Source organism: Saimiri boliviensis, chromosome 1, assembly GCF_048565385.1.
Source record: "Saimiri boliviensis isolate mSaiBol1 chromosome 1, mSaiBol1.pri, whole genome shotgun sequence".
In the NCBI taxonomy this organism is placed as follows: Eukaryota; Metazoa; Chordata; class Mammalia; order Primates; family Cebidae; genus Saimiri; species Saimiri boliviensis.
The window spans coordinates 166676225-166698684 of record NC_133449.1 but is presented as its reverse complement, the minus strand read 5'-3'; the positions used below and the strand labels follow the sequence as shown (position 1 = coordinate 166698684).

Genomic DNA, 22460 nt, shown 5'->3' with positions numbered 1-22460 from the left:
TGTTCCACCCACCTTGGCCTCCCAAAGTGCTGGGATTACAGGTGTGAGCCACCGTGCTGGCCATTTTTTGTATTTTTAGTAGATACAGGGTGTCACCATGTTGCTCAGGTTGGGCTCGATCTTCTGACCTCAGGTAGTCTGCCTGCCTCAGCCTCCCAAAGTGCTGGGATTACAGGTATGAGCCACTGCACCCTGGCCTTTTCTACTTTATTCTCTAAGTATAAAGATTACTTTTATTTTTGAGACGGAGTCTCACCTTGTCGCCCAGGCTGGAGTGCAATGGTGCCATCTCAGTTTACTGCAACCTCCGCCTCCCAGGTTCAAATGATTCTCCTGCCTCAGCCTACTGAGTAGCTGGGATTACAGGCACCTGCCACCATATTCAGCTATTTTTCTTGTGTTTTTAGTAGAGATAGGGTTTCACCATGTTGGCCAGCCTGGTCTCAAACTCCTGACCTCATGATACACCCAGTTCAGCCTCCCAAAGTGCTGGGATTACAGTTGTGGGCCACTGCACCCAGCCTGCTTTTTTATTTTTCATTTTTTAGACAAAAGGTCTTGCTATGTTGCCCAGGCTAGACTCGATCTCTTAGGCTCAAACAATCTTTTTTTTTTTTTTTTTGAGACGGAGTTTCGCTCTTGTTACCCAGGCTGGAGTGCAATGGCGCGATCTCGGCTCACCGCAACCTCCGCCTCCTGGGTTCAGGCAATTCTCCTGCCTCAGCCTCCTGAGTAGCTGGGATTACAGGCACGCGCCACCATGCCCAGCTAATTTTTTGTATTTTTAGGAGAGACGGGGTTTCACCATGTTGACCGGGATGGTCTCGATCTCCTGACCTCGTGATCCACCCGCCTCGGCCTCCCAAAGTGCTGGGATTACAGGCGTGAGCCACCGCGCCCGGCCAGGCTCAAACAATCTTACCACTTCAGCCTATTGGGTAGCTGGGACTATGGGCACATGGGACTGTGCCCAGCTCTGGGTGCTTTTTTCTAATAAATGGACCCTAATTAATAAAAGCACTTCCATATTGTTACTTAGTGGTATCCAAATTTTCCTTTAATAAATTATGCTATGATGTACATTTGAGAGCAACCTGGCCAACATGGCAAAACCCCATCTCTACTAAAAATAAAAAAATTAGCCAGGCATGGTGGTGCCTGGCTGAGGAACAAGAATGGCTTGAACTTGGGAGGTGGAGGTTGCAATGAACTGAGATCATGCCACTGCACTCCAGTGTGAGCCACCGCGTGATGGAGTTAGACTCTGTATCAAAAAAAAAGAAAAAAGTAAAATAAAAATAATTAGTAGTGGCTGGATGCAGTGACTCATACCTGTAATCCCAGCACTTTGGGAGGCTGAGGTGGACTGATCACTTGAGGTCAAGAGTTCACAACCAGCCTGGCCAACATGGTAAAACCCCAACTCTACTAAAAAATAGACAAAAATTTGCTGAGTGTGGTGGTAGGCACCTGTAATCCCAGCTACTTGGGAGGCTGAGGCAGGAGAATCACTTGAACCTGGGAGGCAGAGGTTGCAGTGAGCCGAGATTGCACCACTGCATTCCAGCCTGGGCAACAGAGTGAGAGTCCATCTCAAATTAATAATAATAATAATAATAATAATTAGTGATTTCATGTGATTATTATCCTACATATTTTCTCTAGTGTCTTTTGTGCACTTATATACTGGGGTCTTAACTTACCCAGGCATTCACTTGATTTTCATAAACCATGGACTCCAGAGATTTGGATTCTTATTGCTAATCTCAACCCTGAGGGAAAGCTATTTTAACATATTCTATCCTAAGATAAAGTTGATCATGTTTTATTTAGATTTTTGGTTTCTGGGATGGAGGGAAGACCTGGAGTATGTTCAGTTATTGGATAGTCTTGTGTGTGATTTTTTTTTAATTGCAGTAAAATGTACATAATATTTACCATTTTAACTATTTTTGAGTGTATGGTCTAGTGACAGTAAGTATATTAATAATGTGAGACCATCACCACAATTCATTTCCAGAATTTTTTCATTATTCAAAACAGAAGCTCTATATCCATTAAGTGATAACTCCCCATCCCTGTTTCTTCCCAGCTGTTGATAACCTCTATTTTTTGTCTCTATGAATTTGACTATTCTAGGTACCTCATTATGAGTAGAATAATACAATATTTTGTCTCTCTCTCTATCTCTGTGTTTGTGTGTGTGTGTGTGTGGTCTTACTCTGTCACCTCTGCTGGAGTGCAGTGGCACAATCATAGCTTACGGCAGCCTCAAACTCCCAGGCTCTGATGATTCTCCCACCTCAGCCTACCAAGCTGGGACTGCAAGTGTATGCCACTATGCCTGGACTTTTTTTTTTTTTTTTCCTGAGACAAAGTCTCACTCTGTCACCCAGGCTGGAGTATACTGGTGCAATCTCCACTCACTGCAACCTCCACCTCCCAGGTTAAAGCATTTCTTGTGCCTCAGCCTCCCTAGTAGCTGGGGTTACAGGCATGTAACACCATACCTGGTGAATTTTTTTGGTATTTTTAGTAGAGACAGGGTTTTGCCATGTTGGCCAGGCTGGTCTTAAACTCCTGACCTCATGTGATCTGCCTGCCTTGGCCTGATTTTTTTGTATATTTTGTAGAGACAAGGTTTTTTGTGTTTTTTTTTTTTGTTGTTGTTGTTTTTTTTTTTTTTTTTTTTTGGAGACGGAGTTTCGCTCTTGTTACCCAGGCTGGAGTGCAATGGCGCGATCTCGGCTCACCGCAACCTCCGCCTCCTGGGTTCAGGCAATTCTCCTGCCTCAGCCTCCTGAGTAGCTGGGATTACAGGCACGCGCCACCATACCCAGCTAATTTTTTGTATTTTTAGTAGAGACGGGGTTTCACCATGTTGACCAGGATGGTCTCGATCTCTCGACCTCGTGATCCACCCGCCTCGGCCTCCCAAAGTGCTGGGATTACAGGCTTGAGCCACCGCGCCCGGCCAAGAGACAAGGTTTTGCCGTGTTGCCAAGGGTTGAAGCAGTTCCCCTGCCTCAGCCTCCCAAGTAGCTGGGATTACATGCACGTGCTACCATGCCTGGCTAATTTTTGTATTTTTAGTAGAGACAGGGTTTTAACATGTTGGCCAGGCTAATCTCAAACTCCTGACCTCGTGATCTGCCTCCCTCACCCTCCCAAAGTGCTGGGATTATAGGCGTGAGCCACTGCACCAGCCCTTGCTTTTAATTCTTTAGGGTATATATTCAGAAGTGGCATTGCTTGATTATGTGATAATTCTACACTTAATTTTTGAGGAACTGCCATGCTAGTATCCATAGTATGCCTCTGCACCCTTTTACATTCCCACCAGCAATGCACAAACACTTGTTATTTCATATAATGGCCATCCTAATGGGTATAAAGTAGTATCCCATTGCAATTTTGATATTCATTTCCATAATGATTACTTATGTTAAACATCTTTTCATGTGCTTATGGGCCATTTGAATATTTTCTTTGGAGAAATGTCCATTCATGTCCTTTTTGATTGTTATTGTTGTTGTTATTGAGTTGTAGGAGTTCTTTATATATTCTGATATTAATCCCTCATCAAATCATCAAATATGTGACTTGCAAATGTTTTCTCCCATTCTGTGGGTTGCCTTTTCATTCTCTTAATGGTGTTCTTTGATACACAAAAGTTTTTCATTTCAATGAAGGTCAATTTGTTTATTTTTTTCTTTTGTTTCCTGTGCTTTTTTTCTTTTTTTTTGAGACAGTTTTGCTCTTGTTGCCTAGTCTGGTATGCAATGGCACGATCTTGGCTCACTGCAACCTCTGCCTCCTGGGTTCAAGCAATTCTTCTGCCTCAGCCTCCCGAATAGCTGGGATTATAGGCATGAGCCACCACACCCAGCTAATATTTTATTTTTAGTAGAGATGGGGTTTCTCCATGCTGGTCAGGCTGGTCTCAGACTTCCGACCTCAGGTGATCCGCCTGCCTTAGCCTTTCAAAATGCTGGGATTACAGGTGTGAGCCACCACAAGCGGCTCTGTTTCCTGTGCTTTTGGTGTCATTATCCATATCCAGTGTCATGAATTTTTTACCTTATGTTTTCTTCTAAGAGTTTTATAGTTTTAGCTCTTACATTTAGGATTTTGATATATTTTCAGTAGTTTTTAATGTGGTCAATATCCTTGATAGGACAATGGAAACTTGGTGGACAGTGAAATGAAATATCTGGGCAGTCCTATTACTGCTGTTCCAAAATTGGATAAAAATCCAAAACTAGGAGAATGCCAGGCAGAAGAAATTTCAGATGAATTAATGGAGTTTTCCCTGGAAGGTCAAGAAGCCAAGGTAAAGTGTTCTGTAGTAGTATCTTTGCATTCTTCATATTCCTTCATTCTGTTAAAAGAAAAACTTTAGACAAATTAAATTTAGCAGAGTTTATTTGAGCAAAAAAAATAACGAGTGAATCCAACAACCCCCATAGCCACAATACATTCAGTAAAACTCCCATTTGCTATGTGGTCAGGCAGTGTTATGCACAGAAAATGGAAATGAAGTGCAGAAAACAGAAGTGAGGTGCAGAGACAGCTCAATTGGTTACAGCCATGTGTCTGCCTTATTTGAACATGGTTTAAACAGTTGATTGCTTATGGTTGACTGAAGCTCAGCTGCTGTGCTTTGCTGAGACTTAGCTTTTTAATACAAAAGTATATTTCTAAATTAGGCTTTCAGTTAGTTTAAGAACTAAGTTAGGTTGTAACTTGGTATGTAAAGACTGAAGTACAAAGGCATCCTCAGGCCAAATTTAGTTTAACAATTCATTCTTTTTTTTTTTTTTTTTTTGAGATGGAGTCTTGCTCTGTTGCCCAGGCTAGAGTGCAGTGGTGCCATATTGGCTCACTGCAACCTCTGCCTCCCAGGTTTAAGCAATTCTGCCTCAGTTTCCTGAGTATCTGGGATTACAGGCTTGCACACCTGGCCTGACCTATCTTTAGACTGTAGGGCTACCTGACTGATAGGTTATCAGGTCACTACAGGAATCTTCTTACTCCTGGTGAACAGGTTCCTGTCAGTAGTTTGAGTGGATTAGCAACAAAGTAATCTAGTGTAAGTGATGCCTCCAGGATAATAGTAACATATAGAATATACCTAACGTGACTTTTCAGGTATTTTATAATATAGACTTCTGTTTCCTTTTGTCTTTCCCATATCACTGAGAGATATACCTGAAGGCTATGGGTTATAGGCTATATACTGATATGCCAAAGATAGTTTCTGAGGCATTTAGTTTTTTGTTTTTTGTTTTTTTAAATAGAGGACAGGGTCTTGCTTTGTAGCCCAGGCTGGGGTACAGTGGTGTGATCATAGCTCACTACAGCCTCGATCTCCAAGGCTCAGGCAGTCTTCCCACCTCAGCCTTTGAGTAGCTGAGGCACATGCCACCATACTTGGCTAATTTTTTATAGAGACAGGTTCACCATGTTGCTCAGGCTAGTCTCAAACTCTGGGGCTCAAATGATTCACACACCTTGGCCTCCCAAAGTGCTGGGATTACAGGAGTGAGCCACCATGCCTGGGCTGCATTTAGCTTTTTTTTTTTTTTCAATTGAAACAAAATTTCACTCTGTTGCCCAGGCTGGAGTACAGTGGCACCCAGGCTGGAGTGCTGTGGCATGATCTCAGCTGACTGCAACCTCTGCCTTCTGGGTTCAAGTGATTCTTTTGCCTAAGGCTCCCAAGTAGCTGGGACTATAGGTGCATGCTACCATGCCTGGCTAATTTTTGTATTTTTAGTAGTTATGGGGTTTCACCGTATTGGCCAGGCTGGTCTCGAACTCCTGACCTCGTGATCTGTCTGCCTTGGCCTCCCAAAGTGCTGGGATTACAGGTGTGAGCCACTACACCTGGCCTGCATTTAGCATTTCTTTTTTTTTTTTTTTTTTTTTTTTGAGATGGAGTTTCCCTCTTGTTACCCAGGCTGGAGTGCAATGGCGTGATTTCGGCTCACCGCAACCTCCACCTCCTGGGTTCAGGCAATTCTCCTGCCTCAGCCTCCTGAGTAGCTGGAATTACAGGCACGCACCACCATGCCTAGCTAATTTTTTGTATTTTTAGTAGAGACGGGGTTTCACCATGTTGACCAGGATGGTCTCGATCTCTTGACCTCGTGATCCACCCATCTTGGCCTCCCAAAGTGCTGGGATTACAGGCATGAGCCACCGCGCCCGGCCTGCATTTAGCATTTCTAAACCAACTTTGTTTCTTTGAAACAAGCAGGGCTATGAGTTTGTCTTTAAAATTTATTCACTTCACAAGGCCAATGTGGTATAGTGGAGTTAGAACAGTTGCATTCTAGTCCTCGTGCTTTATTTATTTTTATTTTTTTGAGACAGAGTTTCGCTCTTGTTGCCCAGGCTGGAGTGCAATGGCATGATCTCAGCTGACTGCAACCTCTGCCTCCCAGGATCAAGCAATTCTCCTGCCTCAGCCTCCTGAGTAGCTGTGATTACAGGCATGTGCCACCATGCCCAGCTAATTTTGTATTTTTAGTAGAGACGGGTTTCTCCATGTTGATCAGGCTGGTCTTGAACTCCTAACCTCGGGTGATCCACCCACCTTGGCCTCCCAAAGTGCTGGGATTACAGGCGTGAACCACTGTTCTCAGCCTTATTTTTAACATTTATTTGTTTATTAGAAAGGTTTTTGCTCTGCTCTGTCACCCAGACTGAAGTGCAGTGGTGAACTCCCAAGCTCAAGCAATCCTCCCACTTCAGTCTCCTGAGTACTAAGGACTGCAGGTGCATACCACCATGCCCAGCTAATTTAAAAAAACCTATTTTTTTTTTTTTTGAGACGAAATCTCTCTCTGTCATCCAGGCTGGAGTGCAGTGGCATCCTGGCTGGAGTGCGGTGGCGCAATCTTGGCTCACTTGTAGAGCTGGGATCTTGCTGTGTTGCCTAAGCTGGTTTGAAACTCCTGGGCTCCAGCAGTCCTTTTGCCTTTGTTGCGGGATCTTTAGGATGTCACTTTTCTGGCCAGAAACCTCTGTGGTCAGTAGTGCCTTTGCCTGAGTTCTTGTCCTGCATTGAGATACACAGACAAGTGGAGGGTGAGCAAGACAAAGGGAAGCTTTATTGAGTGTTAGGACAGCTCAGAGGAGACCAGAAGTGGGCAGCTCCTCTCTGTAGGCAGTTTGTCTTATCCAGTATTCAGCTCTCAGCAAAGAGGAGGCCCTTTAGTAGGTGGCTTCTCTCTGCAGGCAGGTTGACTTCCTAGCTCTCAGCAGACAGCATAGCTCCTCTCTCCTCTCTGGTTGTGTGATCTTCTCTCTGTCTTCTGCCCTGCTCTGGCTGAGCCTGAGACTTTTATGGACCTCAGAGGGAAGAAAGTGCTCCCTGATTGGTTCATGGACTGCTGGAAAAGGCACAGAAATCCCCATCTGGTGGGCGGGGCTGGCAGTCCAACCCCTAACCTTTAAGCCCTTCCTGACCTGAAAATGGGGCCTTATGGGAACCTCCTTTCCACCCTAAAGCCTGTCTTCCTCTCTCAGCAGTCCATGGCACCCAGGCTGCTCACACCACCATGCACCTGCAGGCCAGCTCTGAGCTCTCTGTCTCTGCTTGGCTTCCCCTCTTAATGCTTCTCTGTACCCAAATTCTGGAGGGGGCAGATGCTGCAGGGTGCTCCCCTGAGAGTGTGCACACCCCCCAAGACTGTGACAGCACCTGGGCTTGCCCCAACCCCACTCCGAGATTGGAGTGGGTGCTGGGAGCAGAGAGAAGTGGGAGGGGGCAGGCCTTCCCAGGCCTCCATGTGTACAGGCTGCAGAGACACTTAGGTCCCGCACCTGGGAGGATGGCTGCAGCTGCACTCAGGAGGCCAGTGATCCTGCCTGCTCTTGGCCCCTGCCAAGAGCACAGGGAGGCTCAGATCTGCAGCTACAACTTGGGTGGCTACAACACCACCTAGGAGGGCAGGGCTTCCGCCTGCTCCATGGAGCAGGAGGCCCAGGTTTCCAGCAGCACCAGGGGAGCTCCTGCCCCAACTCAGAAGGGGCAGGGCTCCTGCTAGCTCCACGCATCATGCAGCCCTATCCATGCCTCTCTGCTACAACCGGCGTGATGCAAGCCCTCTGGAGCTGCAGCTGCTATCACCTTGGCCTCTCAAAGTACGGGAATTACAAGTGTGAGCCACCATATCCAGCCTCATTCTTTTATTTACTTGGTGTTATGACTGTTCACAAGACAACCACTTGATCTCAGTTTTTAATTTATAAAATGGAAAGCATAATAATTAAAAACTACCTCCTCAATAGGCTTGTCGTGAATAAAATGTTAAAAGCAGTTTGTGTCTTCATCACATACACACAAAGGGTAACCATGTGATGAAGGATATGTTAATTAAGTTGACTGTGGTAATCTTTACATAATATATACATAAATCATTACATTGTACTCCTTTAGTATATATAAATTTTGTCATTTATACCTCAATAAAATAGAAAAAAAAAAAAACCTAAAGAGCAGTTTATAATACAGTAGTAACCCATTATCTACAGGGAATGCATTCTGAGACCCCCAGTGGATGCCTAAAATTGCAGACAGTACTGAACCCTATATATACTATGCTTTCCCTATGCATATATACCTGTGATAGAGTTTTTTACTTAGGCATAGTAAGGGATTAACAATAGTAACTAATAATAAAATAGAACAATTACAACAACATACTGTAGTAAAAATTTTGAGGCCAGGCATGGTGGCTCATGCCTGTAATCCCAGCACATTGTGGGGCTGAAGCAGGTGGATCACTTGAGGCCAGGAGTTCAAGAGCTGCCTGGCCAACATCGTGTAACTCCATTTTTACTAAAAATATAAAAATTAACCAGGTGTGGTGGTGAGCGCCTGTAATCCCAGCTACTTGGGTGCCTGGGGCAGGAGAATCTTGAACTTGAACCCAGGTAGTGGAGGCTGCAGTAAGCTGAGATCACACCATTGCACTCCAGCTTGGGCAACATCATGAGACTGTCTCAGAAAAAAAGTACTGATTGGGCTCGGGGGTTCATGCCTGTAATCCCAACACTTTAGGAGATCAAGACGGGTGGATCACCTGAAGCCAGGAGTTCAAGACCAGCCTGTCCAACATGGCGAAACCCTGTCTCTACTAAAAATACAGACAAAAAAAATTAGCCGGGTGTGGTGGCGGGCAACTGTAATCTCAGCTACTCAGGAGGCTGAGGCAGGAGAATCACTTGAACCTGGCAAACAGAGATGTGAGCTGAGATCGCGCCATTGCACTCCAGTCTGGGCAACAGGAGCAAACCTCCATCTCAAAAAAAGAAAAAGAAAAAGAAAAAAAGTGCTATGGGCCGGGAGTGGTGACTCACACCTATAATCCCAGACCTTTGGGAGGTTGAGGTGGGCAGATCACCTGAGGTCAGGAGTTCTAGACCAGCTTGGCCAACATGGTGAAATCTCATCTCTACTAAAAATACAAAAATTATCTGGGTGTGATGGTGGGTGCCTGTAATGTCAGCTGCCTGGGAGGCTGAGGCAGGAGAATCACTTGAACCCAGGAGGTAAAGGTTGCAATGAGCGGAGATTGTACCAGTGCTCTCCAGCCTGGGCAACAGAATAAGACTCCATCTCAAAAAAAAAAAAAAAAAATTGCTATGAATAACAGGATGATATGAAAAAAGGACATAGGTGTTTGGGAGGGTATTATTTTTGACTTTACTCTGACTAGCTGGAGAAATGCTGACAACACTATAATGAATTTGAAAAGAAGGGTGGATTCATAGGGAATAGATATGTTCTGTTTTGGACATTAAGTTAGAGATGCTAAGAAGGAAATTTTTTTTTTTTTTTTGAGACGGAGTTTCGCCCTTGTTACCCAGGCTGGAGTGCAATGGCGCGATCTCGGCTCACCGCAACCTCCGCCTCCTGGGCTCAGGCAATTCTCCTGCCTCAGCCTCCTGAGTAGCTGGGATTACAGGCACGTGCCACCATGCCCAGCTAATTTTTTGCACTTTTAGTAGAGACGGGGTTTCACCATGTTGACCAGGATGGTCTCGATCTCTTGACCTCGTGATCCACCCGCCTCGGCCTCCCAAAGTGCTGGGATTACAGGCTTGAGCCACTGCACCCGGCGCGCTAAGAAGGAAATTTAGATGGAAATACCAAATGAGGAGTTGAGGCTACAGGATGAGAAATGTACATTTCAGGGCCAACTGTACAGAGGAGAAAATGAAAGCTAATGACTCTAAGTTTAAAGTGAAGAGAAAGTCTGGGAAGAAGGAGCGACAGCCACTGTGGTACTGATAAGTAGAGAGATATAGGAATAATATTAGCTAGGAATCAAAAAGGAGATGTCTAGGACATAAATACAGGGGTCACATTTATATAGTAATTTGTTTTATACATTTTTTGTTATAGTAAAACATAAAATTTACAATTTTAATCATTTTTAAGTGTACAGTTAGGCCGGGCGCGGTGGCTCAAGCCTATAATCCCAGCACTTTGGGAGGCCGAGGCGGGTGGATCACAAGGTCAAGAGATCGAGACCAGCCTGGTCAACATGGTGAAACCCCGTCTCTACTAAAAATACAAAAAATTAGCTGGGCATGGTGGCGTGTGCCTGTAATCCCAGCTACTCAGGAGGCTGAGGCAGGAGAATTGCCTGAACCCAGGAGGCAGAGGTTGCGGTGAGCCGAGATCGTGCCATTGCACTCCAGCCTGGGTTAACAAGAGCGAAACTCCATCTCAAAAAAAAAAAAAAAAAAAAAAAAAAGTGTACAGTTTAGTGGTATTAAGTGCCTTCATTTTATTGTGAGTGTACTTACCCATCTCTAGGATTTTTTTATTACCCCAAGCAAAAATTGTTGTTTTTTTTTTTTTGAAACAGAGTCTGGCTCTGTAGCCCAGGCTGGAGTACAGTGGCATGATCTTGGCTCACTGTAACCTCCACCTCCTGGGTTCAAGTGATTCTCCTGCCTCAGCCTCCCAAGTAGCTGGGATTCCAGGTGTGCACCACCACGGCCAGCTGATTTTTTTGTATTTTTAGGAGAAATAAGGTTTCACCATTTTGGTCAGGCTGGTCTTGAACACCTCACCTCAGATGATCTGCCCACCTCACCCTCCCAAAGTGCTGGGATTACAGGTGAGCCACTTCACCTGGCCCCCTAAACAGAATCCTGTACCCAGTAAACAAGAACTCCCATTTTCTCTCCCTTCCCCAGCCCCTAGTAACCACTGTTCTATTTTCTGCCTTCTATGAATCTGACTGCTCTAGGTACCTCATATAAATGGAAGCATACAATATTTGTCCTTTTGTCTCTGGCTTATATCTCATAGTGTAATGTTTTCATTGATAATCAATGTTGTAACATGTATCAGAATTTCATTCTCTTTTTTTAAAATCAGGTTTATGTTAAATTGTAAAATGCACATAACCTTTATCATCATAACTATTTTTAAGCGTATAGTTCAGTAGTATTACATACATTTACATTGTTGTGTAAACAATCTCCAGAACTCTTTTAATCTTGGAAAACTGATATTCTGTACCCATAAAACAAATTCTCATTCTCCCCCTCTCCCAGCCTCTGGCAGCTACCATTCTGCTTTCTATAGAAAGTATAGAATAATCTATACATTTGATTATTCTAGATATCTCTGAAAGTGGAAGGATACAGGGTTTTTTTTTGTTTTGTAACTGGCTTATTTCAATTAGCATAATGTCCTCAAGCTTTATCTGTGTTGTAGCATGTATCATAATTTCATTCCTTTCTATACCAGAGTAATATTCCATTGTATGTATATACCACATTTTGTGATATTTGGGTTTCAACCTTTTGGCAATTGTGAATATCGTTGCTATGAAAATTGGTTTACAAATATCTGTGTGTCCTTGCTTTCAGTTCTTTTACTTTTTTGGAGACAGGGTCTCACTCAGTTGTCCAGGCTGCAGTGCAGTGATGTGATCATGGCTCATTGTAGCCTTGAACTCTTGGGCTCAAGCAGTTCTCCCATCTCAGCCTTCCAAGTAATTGGGCTTACAGGTTTATGAACCACTATACCTGGCCCTGCTTTCAGTTCTGTTTTGAGACAAAATTTCACTCTTGTTGCCCAGGCTGGAGTGCAATGGCATAATCTTGGCTCACTGCAACCTTTGCCTCCTGGGTTCAACTGATTCTCCTGCCTCTGCCTCCCATGTAGCAGGGACTACAGGCATGCACCACGACACCTGGCTATTTTTTTATATTTTTAGTAGAGACAGAGTTTCACCATGTTGGTCAGGCTGGTCTCAAACTTCTGACCTCAGGTTATCCACCTGCCTCAGCTTCCCAAAGTGCTGGGATTACAGGCATGGGCCATCATATCCAGCCTCAGTTCTATATCCAGAAGTGAAATTTTTGAGTCATATGGTTATTCTATGTTTAATTTTTTGAGAAACTCTCATTTTCACAGCAATTGTTCCATTTTATATTCCCACCAGCAATGCACAAGTGTCCCAATTTCTCCATATCATAGCCAACACTTGTTATTTTCTGATTTTGATAATATCCATCCTGATGACTATGAAGTGGTATCTCATTTTAATTTTGATTTCCATTTCCCTAATGATTAGTGATGTTGAACACCTTTTCATATGCTTACTGGCCATTTGTATATCTTCTTCGGAGAAGTGTCTATTCAAGTCCTTTGCCCATTTTTTAATTGAGTTGTTTCTTTTGTCGTTGTTGAATTGTAGTTCTTTATATATTCTGGATATCAATCCCTTATCAGATAAATGATTTGCAAATATTTTTTCCTATTCTATTGGTTGCCTATTCACTCTGTTGATTGTGTCATTTGATGGAAAAAAGTGTTTAATTTTGGCCGGGCGCGGTGGCTCAAGCCTGTAATCCCAGCACTTTGGGAGGCCGAGGTGGGTGGATCACAAGGTCGAGAGATCGAGACCATCCTGGTCAACATGGTGAAACCCCGTCTCTACTAAAAATACAAAAAGTTAGCTGGGCATGGTGGCGCGTGCCTGTAATCCCAGCTACTCAGGAGGCTGAGGCAGGAGAATTGCCTGAACCCAGGAGGCGGAGGTTGCGGTGAGCCGAGATCGTGCCATTGCACTCCAGGCTGGGTAACAAGAGCGAAACTCCGTCTCAAAAAAAAAAAAAAAAAAAAAAAAAAAAAAAAAAAAAAAAAGTGTTTAATTTTGATGAAGTCTAATTTGTCCACTTTTTTGTTGCTTGTACTTTCAGTGTCGTGTCTGAGAAATTATTGCCAAATTCAATATCATAAAGCTTTCCTCACCCCCCTCCCCACCTTTTTTTTTTTTAATAGTAGAGATGGGGTCTCACCCAGGCTGGAATACAGTGATGTGATCACATAGCTCATTGTAACTTCAAACCCCTGGCCTCAAGGGATCCTCCCACCTCAGTGCCCATAGTAGCTAGTACTACAGGCATGCACCACCACACCTGGCTAATTTGTTTTTTATAGAGATGGGAGTCTTACTGTGTTATTCTGCTGGTCTCAAAATTCCGGCCTCAAGTGATCTTGATCTTGTAATGGCCTGCCAAGGTACTGCCATTACAGATGTGAGCGACTGGGCTCATCTCCCTGTTTCCTTTAAAAAGTTTTATAATTATAGCTCTTAAGTTTAGATCTTTGATTCATTTTGAGTTAATGCGTGTATATCATATAAGAAAAGGGTTTAACTTTGTTCTTTTGCATGTGGAAATCCAGTTGTCCCAGCACTAATTCTTGAAAAAACTATCCTTTCCTCATTGAATGGTCTTGGCACCCTTTTCAAAAATCATTTAACCATATATGCAAGAGCGTATTTCTTGGTTCACTTCTATTCCATTAGCCTATTTGTCTGTCTTTATGCTAGTGCCACACTGTTTACTATAGCTTTGTAGTCATTTTATGAATTTTTTTTTTTTTTTTTTTTTTTTTGAGACAGAGTTTCACTCTTGTTACCCAGGCTGGAGTGCAATGGCGCGATCTCGGCTCACCGCAACCTCCGCCTCCTGGGTTCAGGCAATTCTCCTGCCTCAGCCTCCCGAGTAGCTGGGATTACAGGCACGTGCCACCATGCCCAGCTAATGTTTTTTATTTTTAGTAGAGACGGGGTTTCACTATGTTGACCGGGATGGTCTCGATCTCTTGACCTCGTGATCCACCCTCCTCGGCCTCCCAAAGTGCTGGGATTACAGGCTTGAGCCACCGCGCCCAGCCTAAAAGCGTGGTCTTAAAATATATTGACCCCAGGGAATACTCTGGAACAGGGGTCCCCAGTACAGGAACCAGGCTGCACAGTAGGAGGTGCCAGTGAATATTAACACCTGAGCTCCGCCTCCTGTCAGTCAGTTGCAGCATTAGAGTTTCATAAAAGGCGAACTCTTGTGAACTGCACGTGTGAGGGATCTAGGTTGTCTGTTCCTTATGAGAATCTGAGAATCTAATGACTGATAATCTGAGGTGGAACAGTTTCATCCTGAAACCGTATCCCTACCCAGGTCCATGGAAAAAACATCTTCTACAAAACTGGTCCCAAGTACCAAAAAAGGTTGGGGACCACTGCTCTGGAAGTTTTGTTTTGTTTAGGTAAAAGAATGGCATAGGGTTATGAGCTGTTTTTGTTGTTGTTGTTGTTGTTTGTTTGTTTGCTTGTTTTAAAGACGGGGTTTCTCCATGATGGCCAGGCTGGTCTTGAACTCCTGACCTCAGGTGATCCACCCACCTCGGCCTCCCAAAGTGCTAGGATTACAGGTGTGGGCCACCACGCCTGGCTTCTTGTTGTTGTTGTTGTTGTTGTTGTTGTTGTTGTTGTTGTTTTTGAGACAGAGTTTCACTCTTGTTACCCAGGCTGGAGTGCAATGGCACGATCTCGGCTCACCGCAACCTCCGCCTCCTGGGTTCAGGCAATTCTCCTGCCTCAGCCTCCTGAGTAGCTGGGATTACAGGCACGCGCCACCATGCCCAGCTAATTTTTTTTGTATTTTTAGTAGAGACGGGGTTTCACCATGTTGACCAGGATGGTCTCGATCTCTTGACCTCGTGATCCACCCGCCTCGGCCTCCCAAAGTGCTGGGATTACAGGCTTGAGCCACCGCGCCCGGCTGTTGTTGTTGTTTTTAAAAGAAAAAGGGCCTTCTATGTTGTCCAGGTTGATCTCACCTGAGCTCAAGTGTTTCCCCTGCCTTGGCCTCTCTCTGTTTTTTAAAATTTTTTATTTATTTTTTTGTTTTTTTGCCTTGGCCTCTCAAAGTGTATTTTTTTTTTTTTTTTGAGACGGAGTTTCGCTCTTGTTACCCAGGCTGGAGTGCAATGGCGCGATCTCAGCTCACCGCAACCTCCGCCTCCTGGGTTCAGGCAATTCTCCTGCCTCAGCCTCCTGAGTAGCTGGGATTACAGGCACGCACCACCATGCCCAGCTAATTTTTTTTTTTTTTTTTTTTTTGAGATGGAGTTTCGCTCTTGTTACCCAGGCTGGAGTGCAATGGAGCGATCTCGGCTCACCGCAACCTCCACCTCCTGGGTTCAGGCAATTCTCCTGCCTCAGCCTCCTGAGTAGCTGGGATTACAGGCACGTGCCACCATGCCCAGCTAATTTTTTTGTATTTTTAGTAGAGACGGGGTTTCACCATGTTGACCAGGATGGTCTCGATCTCTCGACCTCGTGATCCACCCGCCTCGGCCTCCCAAAGTGCTGGGATTACAGGCTTGAGCCACCGTGCCCGGCCTTTTTTTTTTTTTTTTTTGAGACGGAGTTTCACTCTTGTTACCCAGGCTGGAGTGCAATGGCGCGATCTCGGCTCACCACAACCTCCGCCTCCTGGGTTCAGGCAATTCTCCTGCCTCAGCCTCCCGAGTAGCTGGGATTACAGGCACATGCCACCATGCCCAGCTAATTTTTTGTATTTTTAGTAGAGACGGAGTTTCACCATGTTGACCAGGATGGTCTCGATCTCTCGACCTCGTGATCCACCCGCCTCGGCCTCCCAAAGTGCTGGGATTACAAGCTTGAGCCACCGCGCCCGGCCTCAAAGTGCATTTTTATGGTCTTTGAAAAATATTTAGACAATAGAGCCTTGATAGAAAATACAAATAATTAAGTTAAAAAAATTTTTTTAATTGGCCCTTCATGGGCTCATTTTCTTAGATTGTAACTCTTATGAAGTCATTCTCTTTCTTTCTTTCTTTCTTTTTTTTTGGTACAGTCTCACTCTGTCTTCCAGGCTAGAGTGCAGTGGCATGATCAGGGCTAACCACAAGTCACCTGGGATCAGGTGATTCTCCCATTTCAGCCTCCTGAGTAGCTGGGACTACAGGCATATGCTACCATGCTTAGCTAATATTTGTAGAGACAGTTTCGCTGTGGTGCCCAGGCTGGTCTTACCTCCTGGGCTCAAGTGATCCTCCCACCTCACCCTCCCAAAGTGCTAGGATTACAGGTGTGAGCCACCATGCATGGCCATAAAGTCATTTTTGATTGATGGCCTACCCTATAAGAATATGCATAGCAGTTGGTTTTAGGTTAGAAAAGTGATAGGGTGCTGGGCATGGTGGCTCATGCCTGTAATCCCACCACTTTGGGAGGCCGAGTTGGGTGGATCACTTGAGGTCAGGAGTTTGAGAACAGTCTGGCCAACAAGGCAAAACTGCATCTCTACTAAAAATACGAAAATTAGCCAGGCATGGTGGCATGCACCTGTAATACCAGCTACTAAGGAGGCTGAGGAAGGAGAATCACTTCCTGGGAGGTAGAGGTTGCAGTGAGCTGAGATTGCACCACTGCACTCCAGCCTGGGCAACAGAGCGAGACTCCATCTCAAAAGAAAAAAAGAAAAGAAAAGAAAAGAAAAGCGATAGCGATTTTTTTGTTGTTGTTACTGGTTTACCTCTTTGATGTTAAATAGAAAAAAGAAGACTGGGCACAGTGGCTCACACCTGTAATCCCAGCACTTTAGGAGGTCAAGGCAGGCAGGCACCTGAAGTCAGGAATTAGCCGGGCATGGTGGTACGCACCTATAATCCTAGCTATTTGGGAGGCTGAGGAAGAGAATCGCTTGAACCTGGGAGGTAGAGGTTGCAGTGAGCCAAGATCGCACCATTGCACTCCTGCCTGGGTGACAGAGTGAGACCCTGTCTCAAAATAATAATAATAATAATAAATGGAAATAAATAGATACCTGTATAAAGCAGTGACCTCATTGGAGATTGTTATAACCTTAGTGATTTCTCATTCATTTGTTTATTTAAAAAATATTTATTGAGTATCTGTTACATGTTGGGCAGTGTGGTAGGCACTGGTGATACAATGGTGAACAAAACAGACTAGAACTTATATTCTCGTCAGGGATGCATCAAAACAACATTTTTCATCAAGTTAATAGATATTCTAGTTAGAGTTCTTGGTTGCAAATAATAGAAACTGATTCTAGTTTCCTCAAGCAGAAAAGAGGTTTTTCTGGAGGATATTGAGGAACTCAGAATTACAAGGAAGGCTGGAAAACTAAATAAGTCCTGGTTAAAATACTGTTCCAGGAACATTGTACTCAGGATACCACCGCTTGCTGGCTGGACACTCAATGCCACCGTTACTGGCATCCTGCCATGGAACATGATCAGGCTTGCTGCTAGATAGACTGTGCTACTCATGGATATTTGCTACTAGCTACTATATTCTCCACTGTGATGCAGCAAGCATAAAAAGTCTGGACCAACCCTTTGCTTTTTGAGCCTCTTCAAGGCTCAAAATCCCAGGCAGGAATATCTAGCTGGTCATAAGGGTGTGGAAAAGGCAATATCTGTCCCCCATTGGCCTCCTCATCAGAAGGCAGGACTGCCTCTCTAACTTGAGATTTTACTGAAGCAATATGCCGGGCAGCCAAATTGCAAATGTCTGCCATAACAGACAAAATAATTTAGCTATTGGGCTGGGTGTGGTGGCTCACACTTATAATCCCAACATTTTGGGAGGCTAAGGCAAGAGGATAGTTTGAGGCAGTGTTTGAGATCTGCTCTGAAACATAGTAAACCCCCATTGCTATAAAAATAAAAATTAGCCAGGCATGGTGGCATGCACCTGTAGTCCCAGCTACTCCAGAGGAGTTCAAGGCTACAGCGAGCTATAGTCATGCCTGGGCAATCCAGCCTGGGTGACAGAGGAAGACCTTATCTCTAATAATAATAATAATTTAGTAATTGCAAATAGTCCAAGTGTAATGATGGAAACAAAATGGGGGCTGAAATAGTGACTAATAGAAGGAAACCTTTAAATGGAGAATAAAAAGGGAAGACTCTCCACAAGTGGAAAGATATTTGGTTAAGAATAGAGTGATCAGCCGGACGCAGTGGCTCACTCCTGTAATCCCAGCACTTAGGGAGGTTGAGGCGGGCAGATCATGAGGTCAAGAGCTTGAGACCATTCTGGCCAACATGGTGAAAACCCCGTCTGTACTAAAAATACAAAAATTAGCCTGGTGTGGTGGCACGCACCTGTAGTCCCAGCTACTTAGGAGGCTGAGGCAGGAGAATCGCTTCAACCCAGGAGGCGGAGGTTGCAGTGAGCTGTGATCACGCCACTGCACTTCAGCCTCGCGACAGAGTGAGACTCCATCTCAAAGAAAAAAAAAAGAATAAGGTGATGAACTCTCGCAGTTTGCCTGAGACTGCAATGTTCTAGGATGTGGGGCTTTCACTGCTAAAGCTGGGAAGGTCCCGGACAAGCTGGGATGAAGTTGGGGTCGCTCTATTTGTGAAGGAACCATATATGACAAGAGTAGAGGCAGGAACATTTGATGAAGAAGGAATGTTGCAGGCACAGAGGCCCCAGGTGGAAAAGGTTTTCACATGTTGGAGGAACTGAGAGGTCAGGTGATTGAAAGGAGTGTTATGTGAGCTGGGAAAGAATAAGTAGTCAGGAGGTAGATCATACAGGGCCTTTAAGCTATGAAAAGTGTTTGGATTTTATTCTAAGTACAATGAGATGCTACTGAAGGGAGAGCTTTAGGCAGGGTAATAATATGATTGATTTGTTTTGTGAAGACCACTCTTGTTGATGGATGGGGAATGGATTAGAAGGGAATAAGAGTTAGAAGTGAGAGAGTGGCTTGGCTCACACCTATAATCCCATCACTTTGGTAGGCTGAAGCAGGAGGGTTGCCTGAGCTCAGGAGTTTGAGACCAGCCTGGGCAACATAGCAAGACCTCATCTCTACTAAAAATAAAATTAAAAAAATATTAGTTGCATGTGGTGGTACATGCCTGTAGTCCAGCCACTTGGGAGCAGAGGTGGTGGGATCGCTTGAGCCCATGAGGTCAAGGCTGCAGTGAGCCATGATCATGCCAGTGTACTCTAGCGTGGGAAACAAAAGGAGACCCTGCCTCAAAAAATAAAACAAAACCCCACAAAAAGCAAAAAGAATTGGAAGCAGGTAAGAGTAGGAAGGTATTGGATTAGTACTAGCAAGAGTTGGTGGTAGCCTCAACTAAGGTGGTGACTATAGAGAGTGAGAAATGGATGAATTCAAAATATATTTTGCCTGCTTGCCTCAGCAACATGGAGAAACCCTCTAGAAAAATTTTTTTTTAATTTGCCACATATGGTGTGTATGCTTGTAGTCCCAGCTACTCAGGCGGCTGAGCAGGGAGGATGGCTTGAGCCCAGGGGTTTGAGGCTGCAGTGAACCATGATGACACTACTGCTCTCCAGCTGGGGTGACAGAGCAAGACCCTGTCTCAAAAAAATAAAAAAAGTTAAAAGATGTGTAGATATACATTTTGGATAGAGAATCAACAGGACTTGAAGGGTTGAATGTAGGCTGTGAAGGAAGGATGAGATTGAGGATGACTTTAGTCATACGCAGTTTGAAGTGTTTTGTTGTAAAGAGAAAACAAGCTATCACAAGAAAACTACCTTCTTTTCTCACCAGATATCTCAACCAATCTCCTTTAATACCCATATAATCTGTAGTTGCTCTTGCTACAGGGCATGAAGTGTCCCTGCTCCTATCTAAAGCTCTCCCTTCACACTGTGTCCTATGTATTCATTCATTTATTCAGTATGCCGGAGATATAGTAGTGAACACAATACAGCAAAGTCCTGCTCTCATGGAGCTTAGATTCTAGTCGTGAGGGAACAGACAAACAAATACATTTGTAATATGGCAGATGGTAAAAATACTATGGTGAAAAAGCAGAGGGAGAAGAATAGGGAGTCCCTGGATTGGAGTGGGGTAGGGTGAGAGTTGTTATTTTTGATAGGTTGCGTTGGTCAGAGGAGACCTCTTCGAGAGTGACTTTTGAGCAGACATCTGAAAGTGCGAGGAAGCCAAACAAGCAGATGTCAGAAGGTATGAGTCATTCCAAGCAGAAGGCAAAGCAAGTACAATGCCCCTGAGGTGAGTACACTTGGCATGTTCATGGGACAGCAAGAAGGCCAGTGTGACTGAAGCGGAGGGAGCAAGTGGAGAGTGGTAGGAATTGAGGGCAGAAAGGAGTTAGCAAGAGGACAGATCGTGTAAGGGCCTTGTAGGCCATTGTAAAGACTGTGAAAACTTAGTCAGACAGAAGCATCTCCTCTTGTGTAGTATTGCAGTATTTCCCCTCTCCTATATTGTCAATTTTCCCTTCTCCTAGAATCATAGTTCTCAAATTTTTTGGTCTTATGACTGCTTTGTAATCTTAAAACTTATTTAGAACCCCCTGCCTTACACCTGATCTTAGGAGAAAAGCATTCAGCTTTTTATACGTTGAGTATGATGTTAGCTGTACGTTTCTTGAGAAGCCCGTCATGAGGTTGAGGAAGTTCCCTCCTATTCCTAGTTTGCTGAGATATTTTAGCATGAACAGTTTTGTTTTGTTTTGTTTTGTTTTTTGTGGGGTTTTTTTTTTTTTTTTTTTTTTTAAAGAGATGTAGTCTCACTCTCTTGCCCAGTCTGAACTGCAGGGGCACGATCACAACTCACTGCATCCTCAAACTCCAGGGTTCAAGAGATCCTCTTGCCTATGCCTCCCCAAGTATCAGGGACTACAGGCAAACACCATCACCCCTGGGTAATTCTTTTTTTTTTTTCCTTCTATAGAGATGGGGGGGATCTCACCATCTTGCCCAGGCTGGTCTTGAACTCCTGGGCTCAGACAGCCCCCCGCCTCAGCCTCCCAAAGTGCTGGGATTACAGGCCTAAGCTACCCTATGCAGCCCTTTTCTCTGTATCTGTTGAGATAATCAAATGAATTTTATTTTAATCTGTTAATATGATGAATTACCTTTTTGAATGTTAAACTACCTTGCATTGCTGTGATAACCTTACTTGGTTGTGACATATGATCCTTCTTATATATTGTTAAATTCATTGCTAAATTCTGTTGATAATTTTTATACTGGCTGAGCCCAGTGGCTCACACCTGTAATCCCACCACTTTGGGAGGCTGAGGCAGGTGGGTCACTTGAGGTCAGGAGTTTGAGACCAGCCTGGCTGACTTGGTGGAACCCCATCTCTACAAAAACTAGCTGTGCATGGTGGGGGCACACCTGTAGTCCTAGCTACTAGGGAGGCTGAGGCAGGAGAATCACTGGAACAATTCACCAGTGAAGCCACCTGGCCTAGAGTTTTCTTTTTGGGAATGTTTTTAACAAATTTAACTTACTTTGTAGATATGGCACTACCCAGGTTATTGGTTTCTTTTTGAGTGAGTTTGTTAGTTTGTATCTTTGAATGACATTGTCCATTTTAATTAGGTTGTAAATATAGTGGCATAAAGTTGTTAAAAATATTTCCTTATTAGCTTTTTAGTGTCTGTAGAATCCATAGTGATGTCTCTCTTTCCTGATATTGGTTATATGTGTCCTTTCTCTTGATAAGTCTGGCTAGAGATTTATCAATATAAAATCCTATTAAAAATCATCTTTTTTTCATTGACTTTCTCCATTGTTTTTCTGTTTTCTATTCCATTAAATTTTTTTTTTTTTTTTTTTTTTTTTTTTGATACGGAGTTTTTCTCTTGTTACCCAGGCTGGAGTGCAATGGCGCGATCTCGGCTCACCGCAACCTCCGCCTCCTGGGTTCAGGCAATTCTCCCGCCTCAGCCTCCTGAGTAGCTGGGATTACAGGCACGCGCCACCATGCCCAGCTAATTTTTTGTATTTTTAGTAGAGACGGGGTTTCACCATGTTGACCAGGATGGTCTCGATCTCTTGACCTCGTGATCTACCCGCCTCGGCCTCCCAAAGTGCTGGGATTACAAGCTTGAGCCACCACACCCGGCCTCTATTCCATTAATTTTGCACTGTAATCTTTGCATTCTTTGATCTTCATTTTTTAATGTTAAAATTGAAGCTGAGTTCATTGATTTGAGATCTTTCAAAATATGGATATTTAGTGTGTTAGCTCTGTCTCACAAATTTTGATATGTTGCATTTTCAATTTTATTCAGTTCAAAGTACTTTCCAATTTCCTTTTTGGTT

General features: G+C 44.0%; 1 protein-coding gene across 3 annotated transcripts in view; it reads left to right on the top strand.

The window, feature by feature from the left end:
- Positions 1 to 22460, top strand: part of CDC25C (cell division cycle 25C) — a 48877-nt gene that overhangs the window by 9367 nt on the left and 17050 nt on the right. For all 3 annotated transcript variants that reach the window (XM_074379945.1, XM_074379949.1, XM_039472126.2), the window contains exon 8: positions 4178 to 4333. In XM_074379945.1, coding sequence (XP_074236046.1) covers positions 4178 to 4333 — 156 coding nt within the window. The remainder of the gene's footprint in view (positions 1 to 4177; positions 4334 to 22460) is intronic.